This window comes from Ovis canadensis, chromosome 6 (genome assembly GCF_042477335.2).
Source record: "Ovis canadensis isolate MfBH-ARS-UI-01 breed Bighorn chromosome 6, ARS-UI_OviCan_v2, whole genome shotgun sequence".
NCBI classification, from domain to species: Eukaryota; Metazoa; Chordata; class Mammalia; order Artiodactyla; family Bovidae; genus Ovis; species Ovis canadensis.
In genome coordinates, this window is record NC_091250.1 from 56,538,371 (window position 1) to 56,557,013 (window position 18,643).

At 38.7% G+C, this 18,643-nt stretch overlaps 1 protein-coding gene across 4 annotated transcripts in view; it reads right to left on the bottom strand.

Moving 5' to 3' along the window:
- The window catches only part of KCNIP4 (potassium voltage-gated channel interacting protein 4), a 1,308,521-nt gene that overhangs the window by 2,587 nt on the left and 1,287,291 nt on the right, over nucleotides 1–18,643 (bottom strand). For all 4 annotated transcript variants that reach the window (XM_069593782.1, XM_069593779.1, XM_069593781.1 and 1 more), the window contains 4 exons: nucleotides 10,536–10,606; nucleotides 2,989–3,096; nucleotides 1,047–1,151; nucleotides 333–395 (listed from right to left, as the gene is read on the bottom strand). In XM_069593782.1, coding sequence (XP_069449883.1) covers nucleotides 333–395; nucleotides 1,047–1,151; nucleotides 2,989–3,096; nucleotides 10,536–10,606 — 347 coding nt within the window. The remainder of the gene's footprint in view (nucleotides 1–332; nucleotides 396–1,046; nucleotides 1,152–2,988; nucleotides 3,097–10,535; nucleotides 10,607–18,643) is intronic.

Sequence of the window (18,643 nt, forward strand, 5' to 3'; positions counted from 1 at the left end):
TATGATAGACAAGATATATTCTAGTTCTGGGGAAAGAACAATTCAAATCTCACATATATTTTATCCTCAGTGATGAATATTCTAAAGGATTTGAAGAGCAAAAACACACTCTACAACCTTCACTTCTCCAGGGCTTCCCTCATAGCCTGCCTCAGGGTGTGTTGACTAATAGAATGTGTAAATTGGTGATTGTTTTCACAGTGGTAGGCTTGTTGCATGTCAGTTGTGTAGAAGTGATGACTTTAGGCATATGACCTTTACACTTTGCTCAGTTCGTGGTGGCTAGCTGATAAGAAAGCAAAAGGGATAGTTCCTTCACTATCATTACTTACTTTTTGACAACTTTCGATGAATTCATCTATGGTAACGACTCCATCTTTGTTTTTGTCCATTTTCTGTTGGGGGATTACAGAACAGAAAGCTTGACTCAGACATACCCCTCAGACCTGAATTGAACAAGCTGAAGCAGATGAAAAGAAAGCCCAGCTGCTTATTTTATGGGGAGGAACTGCTTCAAAACACAAACTAGTAGTTTCTTGGTAATAAGATTCATATGAGGCTGACTGATTTTAGGCTGTTGCCTTTTTCATAGAATGTGGTGCAGACCTAGAGTCTCTCTGTTCTAGAAAAACCCACTCTCCAGCTACCGTAGAGTTCAGGCAACTTGACTTATGGAACCTTGATTTTCTCATCTGTAACATGGAGCTAATGACGATATTAATAACCTCATAGAGTCTTACGAGAAGTGAATGAAAACAAACACCCCAAAACATATGAGACATGGCAATTGCTTGCTTAACTTAGTGTTCTGTTGAGGTTTTGGTGAATGAGTTCAATAAGTGGAATTATCAATATTATGATAAATTCAAAACCAAAATTGCTAAATTAATAATGGTACTATTTCATAGTTGAATGGTAAATATTCTATAGTTTTGTCACTTTCAGTAAAAAATTATTTTTCTTCACATTCTTTTGAGTTGTCATGATGCTTTGCAAACATCAGGAAATTTGCTCTTAATTTCACTCCCTCTCTGTTGCAGTCCTACCTGGAAAAATGTTTCAACATGTTGTCTGGGAGCATCTTCTTTGAGGACAGGATATGTACATTTACCCATCATATCGTATATTGCTTTCATTATATCAAGCATTTCCTGAAAAGGAGAAGGCAGTTACATGAGGCCACAAATGATGTTAAAAGAAACCACTCTAGAAGCCTTGACAGATTATTCCAAGTTTTAAATTTTAGTTGATTCTTCATTAAATATCTTGGTTGTCCCAGAGGAATAGCCTTATGCCTTAAAAGCAGCAGAATCAGAATGTAAGAATCAAGTCTGATCTTGGTTTCAAGATGAAGTAAATTCCTGTATATCTAACATGATCAGAAAACACCCTGGTTTAATATTTGGACTTCCATACAACTTCACACAGGCTATCTTTGCATTATAGGTTTATTGTATATTTTATATGTTGACTATCCATTTCCATTTATTGAGAATAAAGTATATTCCACATCATGAGAATTATACTAAAACTAACTGATAAGTCTCAGAGCTTATTAGGGATTTCCATGTGTTTTTCCTGTTGTGACTTTAAAGTCACATGTAGATTAGTCAAAATATTATGCTGGAAATGCTTTGAAATTTTAATTTTAATTAAAATCAAATCTAGTTTTTGATTTGTGATTTCCAGTCTTAGTGGAAAAAAAATGTCTAACATAGACATTCAGATTTATTATGCATACTTGTTTTCTTCTTTTTGAAGTTTCCACATAAGAGTCTGGATTAAGTCAATAATATGCATGTAATATACTTTTACTTTTGACAGTATTCAATTCCATTTTAAATGATAAAATTTGTAGTTTGTAAACCATAGGTGAACCCCTATGGTTTGAGTGAAAGATTGTTTAATATAGCATTCATGAGATGTGTAAGATGTAAGTGATAAGAACAGCATGTTTGTGTTAAACATAGAAAGGGATTAAAAGACCAAGAGATACCTAATATCCTGGAGGCATCTGAGTACTAAATGTTTATTGTATATCAAACATACAAGAGGCACTAGGTATCCAGGAGACATGCTCAATGTACCTAAATACTTAATACTCATGAGGTCTTAATTCAGCCATCTATTTGTGAGATCCATTCTGGCCCCATGTGTCTTCTGCTCAACAAACACAAAACCCATGGACATTGATCAGGTTAATTGTTACATTATAACCGTGGTCAGGTGAACTTGTCCCTGTATCTTCAACAGAACCAGTTCATGTTTGTCCCAAGATACCTTCCATTTGAGGAACCTCATGCTCAAAACACAACTCTGGGGAAAGCTAGTGAGAGAAAGAACAGGTAGACATTGAATCACATCCAGGATTCAGGTAATATGGTCCTTCAACCTACCTTCACTCCATCCTCAATTTGTTATCTTACCCCATCCTTCCCCACTTACTTCTCATTGTGTTTTAAGTTAGTTTAATCAGCCATTTGATATGCACATCCTAATTTGGTCTGTGAGACTTCCTTGGCTTAGCCCACCTGGAAATGTGCTTGGAAACCTACAGTTGCCTCAGGTTATTTCCCAGATAATACAGGTCACTACATAATTCACACAATGTTAAAATTGCCTCTGTTCCCACGTGGACCATATTATATGGGAGAAAAAAAGGTTACAGGCCAAATATTCTAACATGGTTTGGGTATGTTTTCTTCCAATCTCATTCCAATCACTTTCTTTATTCCATGTACAGTATTTATTAAAATGCTATTAGAAATCAAGATGTAATCCTTCTGTGTTTTATAATAATTTAGGAGATTAACAATAAGCTATTTCTACCCATTCCAAATTTTTCATCAGTATGTTTCTCCACCACCACAGAAAATATGTTAGATTCCTAAAAAAGTGATTTAGAATGATAATTGCAATCATTTAGCATTTCAAGTTAAAGAATGAAAATGGTCCAAAGGCTAGCTGTGTCAGTGAGGCATTTCTTACTTCTTTAGTGATGTAGCCATCTTTATTTATGTCATACAAATTAAACGCCCAGTTGAGTTTTTCTTGTACTGTCCCCCGAAGCAAAATAGAAAGACCTTTGATGAAATCCTAAAAAAGAAATAAAAATACAATTTGATATAGAATTTCTAAAAAACACAAACTCTAATAAAATTCTTTGTCAAATAGTACAAGTAAAGCTTTCAGTCCTCTGGATTTTGAACCATTTACTTAGCAAATGGTTCATGAATTCCTGATCATCTTTTCCCAGCATTCTTTGTGGGCATAGACACTCCTTAGGTTTAACATTTCACTTAAAAAACATCATATTTCTTTACGTATGTATTGTCATTGTGCTGGGTCTTCCTTGCTGCACAGGCTTTTCTCTGTTGGTGGCAAGTGGGGGCTGCTCCTGTTACGGTGCCCAGGCTTCTCGTGGGGGCTTCTCTTGCTCTGTCTCTAGGGCACATGAGCTTCAGTAGTTGCAGTTCCTGGGCTCTAGAGCACAGGCCCAATAGTTGTGGCTCATGGGCTTAGTTCCTCCAAGGCATGTGGGATCTTCTCGGACCAGGGATCAATCCTGTGTCTCCTGCATTGGCAGGCGGATTCTTTACCACTGAGCCACCAGGGAAACCCAACATTCTCACTTTCTAATTGAAAACCGTGACTTAAGTCAACTGGAAATTGTGTCAAAACAGACACCCAAAAGCAAGACCCATAATAAGTGTTTAAGTGGTCTGTCTTACTACTACAAGTGCATAATATTCTTTTAGTGAAAAGAATCTAATGACTATCTTTTAAAATACAAGCACATACATAACACACTTCCCGTGGAAAAGATCTGCTAAAAAGGGATGTAGGTTGTCCTTAAGATAAGGGTCAAGTGAAGCCTTTACTTAGAAATCAAGTTGTGGGCAGTGGTTAAGAGAACAGAGCTGGAAGCCAGGCAGCTTGAATTCAGATTCCAGCTGTATCACCTGGTGACTCTGTTCTCTCAGACAACTTGACATCCTTTCATCTCAGTTTTCATGAATGGAGATTACCGTGTCTAACTTCTCAAAAGTTTTTAATGAGGATTAAAAGAATTAAGCTGCTTGTAACTGTGTGGCATGGACAGTGGCTATGTATCTGTCAAGTAAATGGAACCCTCAGTCAACATCAAGGTTAGGCAGGTTTGCAGACAGTCCAGTTGAACTCTATCAAGTTCATATTTATTTGTTGCTCAGTTGGCAGGGTTAGCATCACTATATGGTGGATTCTGAGTTCACATGGAATTGACAATCCGCTGTCAGGTAGGAATGAAAGAGCAGAAGGGAATTCCAGGAGTGGACTCTAGGCAAAGTTGTATTCTTGCTCTACATTCCAACATTTTGTAGTTGTTTTCCTGTCTCAACTTCTTCACAATTTTTTTTAAAGATGAGTGACATTCATTTAATTAAAAATGTAAAAATATATAAGATGTTTCATGAAAAATCTTCCTCCCAAGTCTAGACCCCATCCACCCTATTTCTTTCCTCTAGACTACTGACATTAGTACCTTCTTGTGTTTACTTCTGAAGAATTTTTGTGCATATATGAGTATAAGGTATATTTATTTAAATATCTATTTCTTCTCCTTTTACAAAAATGATAGTGTAACAAGCTGCTTTCTGTGTGTGTGTGTGTGTGTGTGTGTGTGTGTTTTAAACACTTAGCAATAAAACTTGGAAATAATTCCTGTCTTTTTCATCGTTGCATACATATGAATATACCATAGTTTATTTAGCCAGTATCCCATGGATGAATTATTTAAAGATTTCCAATCTTCTTATAAAGAAAGCTATAGAGTGACTTTATATATACATAATATATATTTTGAATAACTATGTCTGCAGGATGAGTTCCTAGAGGTGGAACCTCTTGGTCAAAAGATTTGAACATTGATAAATTTTATATACTTATTTTCAAATTTCCCTTCCAATTCTCTTCTCAAAATCTATGCATAAGAATATTGTAGCTTGTCAATACTATATGGATCACAGTTCTGATCTTTCTCAATCTTGTAGATTAATATTTCTGTCTCAGGTTACTGAAATTTGTATTCATTCTACTGTGAATAAATTTGAGCATTTTTTTGAAATGTCTTGATTTATAGAAACTCTTCACATATTAGTAAAACTATTCCTGGTCTGGAATATATCTTCACATATTGTTTCCCAGTTTGTCATTTCCTTCTTTTTATTATGCTGATTTTCTGTCGAGTAGGCATCTTTTGGTTTTTATATTCTAGAATTTGTCAGCCTTTTACTTCATGTCTCTTTGTTTATGTCATATTCACCATAAGTTTTAGAGCCTTAGGTAGAGCTGGGGTTCAACCCTGGTTCTGCCATTCATTAACTGTATGACTTTGGATAAGTCAGTTAGCATCTCTCAAGTCTGGAACTCCTCATCTCTAACATGTGGCAAGTAATACAGGCCCTAATTTTTTAAATCTGCAACTCACCACTCCCATCCAACAATATTTTAAATGAACTGAAAAAGAAGAAACTTTATTGGGAAGATAGGGGTGGTGGTGAATTTTGGTGCCAGAACTCATTTAATGCCAAAATCTGAACTGAAATGACATGAAACTTCTAGTATCTATTTATCTGTTTATCTCTATTATTAATCACCTATTATCTGTTATCAGTCATGTTAATCAAAAGACATTAAATTCTTTTTTAATATATCCAAGTCATAGTAGCTTGACACAGTATAAGCTTGTTTATCACTCACATGCAGTGAAATATAAGTGAGGATGCTGTTCTGTTCTGTGCAGTCATAACAGAGATCCAGAATTCTACTTTGCTTCAAGGCAAACCAAAATGTGTAACCTCATGGTTTCCACAGATGGAAAGAGAGAAGATGTGGTCACTTCCACCAGTCTCCTGTTGGTTGAAATTCAGTCTTGGCCCCACCTATCTGGGTAGGAGGAGAGGCTGGGAATATGTACTGATCATGTGATCTTAAAGCAGAATGCATGGACATTGGATCAGTAGCACTCTCTGCTACATTTACTGTTGAGAGTCTCTTGGACAGCAAGGATCCTGCAGGAGACATTAATGATATAGAGTATATGCACAGTGTTGTGTGTCTTAAAAATCAGCAAGACAAATTCAGTTGGCTCTGAGGAATTCAGGTGAGGGACTGGGAATCTATATGCGCCTCCTTTGCTGGGCTGGATGAAGCACAAGCCGGAATCAAGATTGATGGGAGAAATATCAATAACTTCATATGCAGATGACACCACCCTTATGGCAGAAAGTGAAGAGGAACTAAAGAGCCTCTTGATGAAAGTGAAAGAGGAGAGTGAAAAAGTTGGCTTAAAACAACATTCAAAACATGAAGATCATGGCATCTGGTCCCATCACTGCATGGCAAATAGATGGGGAAACAATGGAAACAGTGACAGACTATATTTTGGGGCTCCAAAAATCACTGCAGATGGTGACTGCAGCCATGAAATTAAAAGATGCTTGCTCCTTGGAAAAAGAGTTATGACCAACTTAGACAGCATGTTAAAAATCAGAGACATTACTTTGCCAACAAAGGCCCATCTAGTCAAAGCTATGTTTTTACTAGTAGTCATATATGGATATGAGAGTTGGACTATAAAGAAAGCTGAACGCCGAAGAATTGATGCTTTTGAACTGTGGTGTTGGAGAAGACTCTTGAGAGTCCCTTGGACTGCAAGGAGATCCAACCAGTCCATTCTAAAGGAAATCAGTCCTGAATATTCACTGGAAGGACTGATGCTGAAGCTGAAACTCCAATACTTTGGCCACCTGATGCAAAGAACTGACTCATTTGAAAAGACCCTGATGCTGGGAAAGATTGAAGGCAGGAGGAGAAGGGGACAACCGAGGATGAGAGGGTTGGATGGCATCACAGACTTGATGGACATGAGTTTGAGTAAGCTCCGGGAGTTGGTGATGGACAGGGAGGCCTGGTGTGCTGAGTCCGTGGGGTCACAAAGAGTCGGACATGACTGAGTGACTGAACTGAACTGAACTGGCAGGATAGCACAATTGCTAAGAGATGTATGCTGGGCCAGATTGCTTGAGTTTGAATCCTGACTCTCCTACTTTCTAGCTGTGCGACCTTGGGCAGATTGCTTTAGTTCTCTGTGAATCTCTTTCCTAATTTGCTAAAATGACGATAATCATACCTATGAAGATTAAGTTACTGTATGTAATCCATTCATCATAATGCCTGACTCAGAAAGAGTGCTGAACAAGTCAGCTAGTTTTATTGTATGTAGGTATTATTAATACTATTTTTGATGTTATTTTCATATACTTAGTACAGTGACTGACACAAAATAAGTGCTTGTTTTATAATCAGATTCAGAACTATCTCTTACAGCATTGCAGACAGAGCAATCATCTGGCCTGCGCTTAAATGTGTTCATTGTAAGGTCAGTGAGGAATAAAATGACCAATGTCATTGTTAACTGGCTTCATTGGAAAAAATCTCCTTTGTAGTACCTGCTGTGATTAATATCTAATAAATACTGAGCACATATTTGGTACCAGGCACTCAGCCAAGCCCTTAAGTGACATCACTTTGTCATCCTTCTCTTATCCTGTGAAGTAGCTTTGTTTGCTGATGTTTCACAGTGAGGAACACTAAGGCTCAGAGGATCTCACAGGGTTTCAACCACTTGATGGCAAAGGGATTTTTAGCTCCAGTCATATCTGGATCCAGGGCCCCTCCTGTCTTATCCACTCCACCCTTTGGTTTTAAGCAAATTAAGTAGGAAACTTCCATTTCCTTTACCTTGCATCAGGATGGTTTCTGCTGTACCTCCCAGGATCTACTGCTCAAAATATGTTCATTTCTTAGTCATTTCTACTTTCTAGAGACTTTTCACATGGCTAATCAATTTAGAAAAATAACTACAATAGCCTAGTTTTAAATTTAATTTTGATTTAACATTTATTAATTCATCCATTAGTTTGTCTTCAAAAAGACATTTTTTTTTACCAACATGCTTACAGTATATAGCCATTACAACTAATTTCCCAAATTATCATCCACATTCATCACAATTACTATGATGAATATTACATAAATATTATAATAGCAGCATTAGGCATGGTCTCATATCATTAACACCAGACTAAACTTACATGTGAAATTGGATACAATGTGCTGTGAGTAATTGATGGTACATTTCTAATATGTAAGTAATTTTAAGTAATGAAATCACTAGCAGTCTCTGCCTTACCCATATCCTAGCTATGAAAGATTTTGTTAGGTGAACTGGAACGTTTGATTTCTATGTTATGGCTAAACTAAGGCCATGGCAGAATTAATCTTGTTGGTAAAGAGCAGCAAACACTAATACAATATTGTCACGGGTGATCATCGGCTGCCAAAGTGGAAGAAATGTGACAGGGGACGGAGTCTATGATAGACTCACGTCTTCACTAACTGCTGTTGTCGCATCGGGGTCAACCCATGGACCACTGCTGGCTTCTTGGTCCACACCTTTACTGAGCTGCTGCCAGCTTCTCCTCTTATTTTGTCAGTGATTGTTCTTGGTTACATTGTGAGATGACACACTGAGTTTCCTGGCCCAGAATAGTCATTTCAGTAGCGCTCAACCTGTGCGAGCATCTAGTGTGCGAGGAGGTACTTTGCTCACTCTGCCCCAGGGCCACTGACTGAATGACCTTTCAGGAGTTTGTGCCCCCTTTTGTCATCCTGGTGCCACAAAGTGTTGAGATGTTAGTGTACCAATTTAATTTTTATACCTCCTGAGCTTGTCACCTCCTTTTCTCCAATGCCTTCACTGTAGATCCAGCTGACATCAGCCTGTCGGAACTCTTGGGATAAAGAGCTGCTAATTGGACTTTTTGTTTCTAGGAACATACCTTAACTTCCCTGCTGAAAATTCTTCAATTCTTATCTTGGTTCTTACCTCCTGCAGTTCAGCCTCCTTGGCATCCTGCCTCAGATGTGTGGAGATCTGCCCTGGGCCTCCTTCCCAGCCTTCCTGTCACTCTCCCCCTTTTGCATTTCATCTTCTAGGTGACTTAACAAATGTTTTCTCTTCATTCCCAGGCCTCTGCCTCACTCCCCACTGCTCCCCATCCTGAGCCCTTATCCTCTTTAGCAGTTCCTGCTTGTCCTTCAGACCTAGTTCATCAGGTCCAGGGGAGGGACTCTCTGATACAGCCCACTAGTACCCTTCCTTGTTGATTCCACACCATCATCTGCTTTCCTTTATTCTGACACTCACTGAAATTTCTGTTCATGTGTAAGATGCACTCTTCCCAATTGAAAAAAAATGCATACCTTCTAAATTATCTGGTTCCCATGATACATATTAACAATTCTGCACACAATTCCAGTGTGTGAGTGGGGATTTCTCCACTCCAACACCAGATGTAATCAAGTAATCTCCAACACCAGATGTCTTACAGTTCAACTTACTTCTGATACTTTCTTCCTGGAGATAGAGCCAGATTCTACATGACAGCCTCTTCCTGGCCCCCAGCTTTAGATGCTACTGCAAGAATAGGTTGTCACCCATGCTTCTGACCAATGGGCTACAGATTGGAGTTTCCAACAAACCTTTACTTGGGTTCAAGTAATTTGCTAGAGCAGCTCACAGAACTTCCAGAAACATACACCTACTAGATTACCAGTTTTTAAATAAAAGGATATTTAAGAGCTTTTACTAAAATTTCTAGATAGCTTACCAAGACTGAATCATGAAGAAATAGAAACTATGAACAGATCTATAACTAGGAAACTGATTCAGTAATCACAGACCGCCCCAAAGAGACAAGCCTAGTCGCAGATGGCTTCCTTGGTGAATTCTGCCAGATATTTAAAGAACACCAACCTTTTTCAAACTGTTCCAAAAAACTGATGTGGAAGAAACACTTCCAAATTAGGCCAGCCTTACCTGGTGCCAAAACCAGACGAAAAAATTACAAGAAAATTACAGGCCAATATTCCTGACACACACAGATGCAAAAGTCCTCAACAAAACACTAGCAAACCAAATCCAAGAGCGCATTACAATGATTATACTCCATGACAAAGTAGAATTTATCCCTGGGGATAGAAAGGTGAATCAATACATGAAAATAAGGTAATATAATATTCCACATTGACAGAATTAAGGATACAAATCTTATGATCATCTCAATAGATGCAGAAAAAGCATTTGACAAGTTCAATACTCTTTCAAGATGTATACTGCCAACAAACTGGGAATAGAAGGAAAGTACCTCAACATAATAAAGGCGATATATGAAAAGGCCACAGCTAACATCACACTCAGTGGAGAAAATGGTAAACTTTCTCTCAGTATTAGGAGCAAGACAAAGATGTCCACTCTTGTTGAATATTCTTAATGCAACAATAATAAAGTAATAAAAGGCTCAAAAAGCCAAAAAAAATTATACCACCAAACACAAATTTTCACCCTAACAGCACTAAATCCCTTTCAGTGTATGCAAAGTCAAAGCATTATTAAAACACACACACACACACACAAGAAACTTAAGACTTACCTCAAAACTTACAGCTCCATTGTGGTCCGTATCAAATGCATTGAACAGAAAATGTGCATATGTTGTAGAGTCTGAAATGTTGGAAATAAAATAATGATAAGTTAGCATTTCAATATCCTACAAGCGATTTAGATAGCATGTCCAAGCCTCTTCTACTCAGGAGAATACACTTTGACTTGTGGTTTCTTTGCTTTCTTCCCAGCTGCCTATCCTCTCTCAGTAGTGGGTTGTAATTTGAGGTTCATAGGCATGAGTTACCTACAGAGACCACTGGTGAGAGAAGCTCTCTAAGTTTCTGGATGGAATTTCTCCAAATACACAGGCGTCTTGGATGATGCTACTGACACTGGGATGAGTAATGTTACCTTAGGTGGGTGTGAGGCTTAAGCAAGTGAAATCTAGAAATTGATTAGTGCTTGGCAGGGACTATCTCTGAAAGAAGTGAAATAATAAAATACTAATAATGAGACACAGATGAATTGCTATTATTGGTGGTGTAATTATTAGTTCATCATTGTACAGCCCAGATAAGGATACTGGGATTCAGAGAGGTATCCCAGTACTTCTCTGGGATAAACCAAAGCCACACAGTCCATTGGCAGTAGAGTGGAACATCACTTAAGCATTTCTGACCAAATCGCCATGCTAGCCCATACCCAGTAAGGTTGCCTGATGAAGTGGAAACAGGAGTGATTTGGGAAGTTTCTGTGGTCATGTTGAAATGGATTGTGTGGTCCTAAAGTTTCCCAGTTGCAAGTAGTGGGTTGCTCCTGCTTTGCCTGGGTCCTGGGTGGGATTGAGGCTCTGGGCAATGGCAGACTACTTGTCCTGGGGTCACAAGATGCTACCTAAGGACACTGAAGTTCTCTGAAATCCAAAACTTCCTCTGAGTTTGCTTCTAGTATGTTATTTCCCTCGAGATTTTTTCCTTCCTCTTCCCTTTTTTCCTTTGTCTCTGTATTCTCTGAACTTTCTGCCTTTTACTTGAAATGTATTATATATATATATATATATATATTTCTTATTGTTTTCTTTCCTTAGTGCAGTTTTCATTTTAAGTCCCTCTGCGCTTGACCCTTGATCAAATTTATGTGATTATTTTAAATGTTTCATCTCATGGGTTTTAGCCTTTTATCTTAACCTTTTTTATATTAAAAAATAGTAACCTTTTAGATCATTGGCTCTAGCCTTTTATCTTCTGTTTAAAATCTCATCTATTTCTATTTTATAACTTTTATCCTTTATTTTTATTGGGATTTAACAAAAGTTCTGTTCGCCTTTACTTTATGAATTGCTTTTTGAAGGCTGTCAAGAGACTAAGTCACAGAAGCAGTAGAGAATTTCTCTCTCCAGATAACGGAGTTCAGAAGTCGTGCAGACTCCTCTCCTAGCTTGCAGGCAGCCGTGGCTTTTGTAGGCATTATTTTCCTGAATGCTTCACCCCGCTGGTTAACTCTCTTGAAGGCCATGTATTTCATGAGGTAAATGGTACACTCAATTTCTCAAAATAATGGTGACATTGTTTTTCATCTCTTACCTTTAAATATGATATAGTGGTTTAGTTGCTAAGTCACGTCTGACTCTTGCAACCCCATGGACAGTAGCCTGCCAGGCTCCTTTGTCCATGGGATTCTCCAGGCAAGAATATTAGAATGAGTGGCCATTTCCTTCTCCAAAATATGATATGAGGAACCACTTATCTTTAAACATGTGAATTAATATGTTTTCAATGAACCAAACAGACACCACAATTGGGCCTAAGTAATACATAAAAGGACTGTAAGTAGGGTGGATGTCCATCTAGTGTTGACAGGTTGCAGGAAGAAACCCTTTTGGGTATGGAGCTAGGATTTTAATTGCAATCAACTTAGTGCAATTGTTGGGAAGTTCCATTAGAATTATCAAGAATTACCAGCCCCCCCCCTTTTTTATGAACATGTTTTGCTGTCAGCAATATTTTCATAGACTTCTTGAACTATTTAGTGCCCTATGGAGAAATGAGTTGACAGATGGAATGTTAAACTTATCTTTAGGGGAAAAAAAAGGGATTTTGCCTATTTTCAAATGAGCTCATTAAGCAGATATTTTGTTACTTTATACAGTCAGGGTAAATGCCTTTACCTTAGCAAACAGAACTCACCATGAGTATAAGGCACAGAACAAACAATACTGGCAAATTTTTAAAATTTAAAAGACCAAGATAACATAGGCATATAATAATTACCATTCTTTTCAGATGGGGTTGTTTAATTTAAACCTTGACCTATCGGACCCACACTCTGAGGGTTTGCCCTAATGTGGTTCAGAGGATGTCCTATTCCTCTAAATGTATCTCGACAAGTTTCCTGGAAATGAAGCCAGTTTTCCAGCCTAGATAGGAGATATCAGGCGGAGAGATGGTATCATCTCTCAGATGGCCCAAATTTGAATCTCAGCTCAACCAACTATTAATCATGTGGCTATGGCAAATTGTTTAAGCTCTCTGAAACTCAGTTTCCTCACCTACAAAATGATAACAATGTGTACTTCATAGTCGTGTCCGACTCCTAGCGACCCCATGGACTGCAGCCTACCAGGCTTCTCCATCCATGGGGTTTTCCAGGCAAGAGTACTGGAGTGGGGTGCCATTGCCTTCTCCAGTACTTCATAGAGTCCTCATGAAGACATTAAATGAGATACTACATGCAAGTTCTTAGAACAGTCTTAGGCAAATGTTAAATGTTCACCAAATCAGTTATCATTGTTATTCCTTCATAGACAAGTCACTCTCATTTCAAGCACCTCAAATAAATGTGATCATTTTTTTTACAGATTTAATATATTCCATTAGAAAAAGTTCCTATTGTGTGTGTGTGTGTGTGTGTGTATGAAATCTCTATTGTGAGAGGGTCTGAACTTCTAATTTAATGGAACTTCAAGCTCAGGGCTTCCCTGGTCACTCAGATGGTAAGGAATCTACCTTTATGCAGGAGACCCAAATTCAATCCCTGGGTCAGGAAGATCCCCTGGAGGAGGGAATAGCTACTCACTCTTGCATTCTTGCCTGGAGAATTCCATAGACTGAAGAGCTTGATAAGCTCCAGTCCATGGGGTTGCAAAGAGTCAGACACAACTGAGCAACTAACACTTCATGTTCAGTGAAGACTAGTATCATTACTTCATGAAAAGTATTGAGGTTCTGACAGAGCTTGAATTTCTTCAGCAGGCAATTGGAGATAGTGAAAGTTTTTAAAGAAGGAGAATGATGCTACTAGCTTTAGAGCTAAAGCATCGAAAGTGTCTGCTGTGCATAGAAATGGATTCTGCAGAGAAAAATGAGACTGTCCACAAAAGGATCTCAGTCTGACTTCATCTGACTATGCTCTTCTTAAATACTCAGCAAACATCTGCTAAAAGGATGAGTAACTGGCATTCTGGAGTCTAGATTTCAGTACAGATTGGGGTTCAAAATATCTAACAATGGTCTTTGTTCTTCCTGTATGACCTGACATGTCTCCTCTGACCACAACTCTTTCCAAACGATGAAAACAGTTACTGAATTTCGTATGTTGACTTTGTTCAGTTTCTCATAGCTTTACTTATGAAGCTGAATTTACTGAAAATTAGATGTTGAAATTTTACAGATAGGGGACAAAATTTATGGAGTCTTAGACTAGGAAGGATCTTCCATACCATTTAGCTATTTATCTACATTTAACAAAAGTGGAAAATGGGTATAGATAATGTTAAGGATAGTAGCTATGGTCACCTAGTTAGCCAGTGGTAGAGTCAATAATGAAATCAAGACATATCAACACTTACTCTTATAAATAAAGAATATTAGGGAATTCCCTTGTGGTCCACTGGATAGGATTTCAGGCTTTCACTGCTGAGGGGCTGGATTCAATCCCTGGGAGAAATTAAGACTCTGGAAGTCATGTGGCACAGCCCCCCCCCCCCCCCCCCCACCAAAAATAATAGAATGTTAGACTAGAAAGAAAACTTAAGGATTCTTCTGTTCCACATTTGGTAAATGAACAACCTGAGGCCCAGAGAAATAAACTATTTAAGTCACACATCTTGGTGTTGGTAATGTCTATCCATAAACTCAGGACTCTTGACTTAGTCCAGTGCCTTTAACCTAACTATGCCCAGACCACAGTTATAATATCTACTAATCCCTTGATTGGAAAGGCCACTGGTACACATATTTCAGAATATTTGAACAAATGCACTTGGTTATCATGTTCCAGGTCTGTGGACTGAAATCAGTCTGGTTGATTTCTTTCTTCCCACCAGCATCCCCTACTCCTGCCTGAATTCATGCACAAGATACAGAATTAGTTCATTGCATTTGGATATACAATTCACGGCACTGTGACTGCAGTAAGGTGGGTTCACTCACTACGTGAGTGGTAGTATCTCTTCACTATGTCCTCTATAAATCACCCTGAAAATTCCTAGAAATAGAAGTGTATTCAGTGGATGCAGTTATTTGGGAAAAAGTACTTAAATCTTTATGTCCATAAAACTCATCTAAATGCCTCAAGTGCCTTACACAGTGGATGTTCAATAAATACTTGTTTAGATTCTTCTGACTGAAACTCATTCCTTCAATAACTGTTGATTGGGTGCCTCATATAGTTGAAGTAAGTGCAAAATTCCTACAACACATGCAGGGGTAAACCAGGAGCCTGTAAGTTTCATGCGCTTTAAAAATGCCTGAAGAGCTTCTAAGCTTAGGCTTCCCTGTAGGTGGCATTGGAAAACACTGCTGTAATGATATAGGTAATGCGGTTTCCTCTTGGCTTGTTTTATAGGAGACATACTTTATCCCCTACACACAGGAAGCCTCTGCTCAGTTCAACTGTGCTGATATCCAGGACTCCAAACAAGTTGTGTTTGGTAAACCATCCAGCTAAGCCGTAGAGAAAACTCAAGAGCCTGACACAGTATAAATTGCAGGAGATTCTGGCAATATGACAAAGTCTCTTCCTGGAGGAAATGGTGAGACATTGTGATTTATGGTCCCATCATTGCTACGACTCCTAATGAGAGACATCTGTTGCTTTCAGGCCATCAAACGAAATAAATGACTTCACATAAGTGTGAGGACGTCCTAACAGGGATTTGACTGCCACCAGAGAATACATTCTTTCTTAGGACATTTTCCCTTTTCTAGCAGCACTGCAAGATACAATTTGCATGCACGATATTAATTTTTAAAATTGCAAGTCATCTTTCTTTAAATATTTCATTTTCTTCAGTAATACTGGATGCTTTTAGATTTATGCATTCAATTAACATGAATATTCAAAGGATTTTTAAAAGTGCAAAAGTGATTTTTCCGCAAATCCCTTTGGACTTTATAACAAGACTCACTTGCAAATTATTATGCTTAAGTAGATGTTCTCTAATGTTGAAATGTTATTTTTCAGATGAAGATACATTTTTAATGTGACGTTGTATCCAATTTGTAGTATGTAATAACTTTCATTTGAGATAAGCAAAAATAGCTAAAAGATTTCCATTTGTGCTAAGGGCTTTGATATTAATGCCTATAAATACATTGGCAGACAGTTTATAGTAAACATCATTCTTTTAAAAAATTCCGTGGTTTTTAATAATTTAGAAATATGTATTAAACAAATGATATTCTAAATTCGTTATTAATGCAGACAATAGACCCATTACAAGCCTGGCATCAGACCCAATACCTGTGTGTGGGTGGTTAGTAACAAGATGAGCTGGGGGAGTTGTCCCCCATGACATATGCAAATTCATGTAATAATGGATCACTGTTTGTTTTCTCAGAATTTTTATTTAATTCTTTGAAAAGTCCATCTTAAGGGAGAATTTCCATTTTGATAATCCACGCACAAAATTGTCTTCAACCTACCGAAATACATAAAGCCAAAAGTGAATCGAGTTTTTGTATAAAATAGTAATAGTCAAGTGTTGTATCCATTAAAAATGGCTTTTACAGGTATCACCCCACGATGAGGCAGATGTCATTCACTCAGCCACACATTTACTCATGTTCGCAGTATTAGTGGGACTACTTGTCACTCGGTGTTCCATGACCTGTGGATATAGCAGTGAGCAAAACAGACAAAAAATTCCGTTTGCTTGGAAATGACATTCTAGTGGAAAAAGAGATGGTGAGCAACAACAAAAATAAATAAAATATACATTATTAGATGCTCTTGAGCACTAAAGAGAAAGTGAAAGCAGGAAAAGGGCACGGGGGATGTTTGCGGGGTTGAGGTTTAAGCCAGGGTGGCCAGAGGAAGCCTCACTGAGAAGGTGGCATTTGAATGAAAGCAGAGGTGATGAGATACTGAGATGGATGTTTGGGAGAAGAGAGATTCCAGACAGAGAGAAAAATGAAGTCAAAGGCCCAGAGGCAGGACTACCCTGGTGGCCCAGTGGTTAGGGCTCTGCCCTTCTACTGCAGGGGGCACGGGGTTGATCTCTGGAGGGGGTGGCGAATAAGATCTCATATGTTGGTGCAAAGCAGCCAAAAATTTTTTAATAATAAGAAAAAAAAGCTCAGAGGCAGCAAAAGGACTGGTGTGCTGGAGGAAGGGCAACAGGCCGGGGTAGCTGGAATGAGGTGAGCAAAAGGGAGGGTCAGTGTAGGATGAGGCAGAGAGAGAACAGGAGACAGTGACTGTGGCTTTTGCTCTGAGTGGGTGGAAGATTCTGGGCAGAGCAGTGATGCAACCTACCTTTTCCCAGGATAACTCTGGCTCATGTGAGAATAAACCATGGTGGGGGAGTAGAAAAGAGGGGTGGGATCAGAAAGACTACCCAGGAGAACACTGCAGTTATTTTGGCACCAGATGATAGTGACTCTTTTAAGTAGGAAAGTAAAAAGGTGATGACTAGGATTTCTGTGCACCTTGGTTTCCACATGTCTGGAAAGGGAGAATCGTAGCTAGGGTTGTTGGAGGTTAATGGGTAACACATGCCAGGGCCAGACATGTATTAGATGCCTGACGAACGGCAGCTCCTTCAACTCAGGTTCGGTTTATCTGGATCGAATCTTTTTTACGTCCTCCCTGTCGTTCAGCTGGTCTAATTGTGCCTACATTGTGTTCTCATAATATTATGTTGTTAACTCCCATCTTCATGTTTATTTTTCATGCTGGCACTGCCCATCTGCTACACTAGGCTCTACCATCCTTCAGGGCAGTCTCACTCCGCTTGCATCATCAGCACCTCACACACGGCTGCAAACATGGAAGTTTGCAGGACAAGTTTGAGCTGGGCATCCTGCCAGTGATGAGTGATCAAAGGAGAGACCATAAGTTCCACTGGCAGATGTATCTCTTCACTCATCTCTAATATGTACACATTGTCATTACGCTCTCTTTGTTTTCTTCCCAGTTAAAATAATGTCTAGAGTGGTATTGATTTTCTTAGATGCAGGGGGAGGGGTTATAGTAAAGAGTTCCTGAAAGAGAGAGGAAGAGCAGAAAGGAGCAGAAGAAAGCCTAGATAAGACTCCAGAAATATCTGGGTTCTAACCTAGTAGTAGTTAGTTGCTCAGTCATGTCTGACGCTTTGCAGTGCTATGGACTGTAGCCCACCAGGATCATCTCTCCATAGGATTCTCCGGCAAGAATACTAGAGTGGGTAGCCATTCCTTTCTCTAGAGGATCTTCCTCACTCAGGTGTCAAACCCGAGTCTGCTGCACTGCAGACAGATTATCACTTGAGCCACAGGGGATTCTAACCTAGATCTGCCATTTTAGTGGGTGTATGAGCCTGAGCTAAACATTTAGCTTCTCTAAGCCCCAGATTTCAGATCCAAAAAACTGAGGATAATTACACTTTCTAATTTTGAAAGTTGGGAGAATGAGACATTGTAATGCATGTGAAAGCTTTGCAGCTTTCAGGACCCATCCATCACAGTCAGAAAGAGCCATGCCTTTGAGGGATGTGGCAACAGGCACTTGGTAATACTACTTGTATTCAGCTGAAGAGTGAACTCTTGGATATTTGATAATTTGTAAGTAGCTCACTTTTATGATGTATTGAGTCACATGGGCAACATGCTGTGTATTAATTCTTGGATGTAAAGATGAAAAATGTAGAGTCATGCCATGAAAGATTAAACCAAA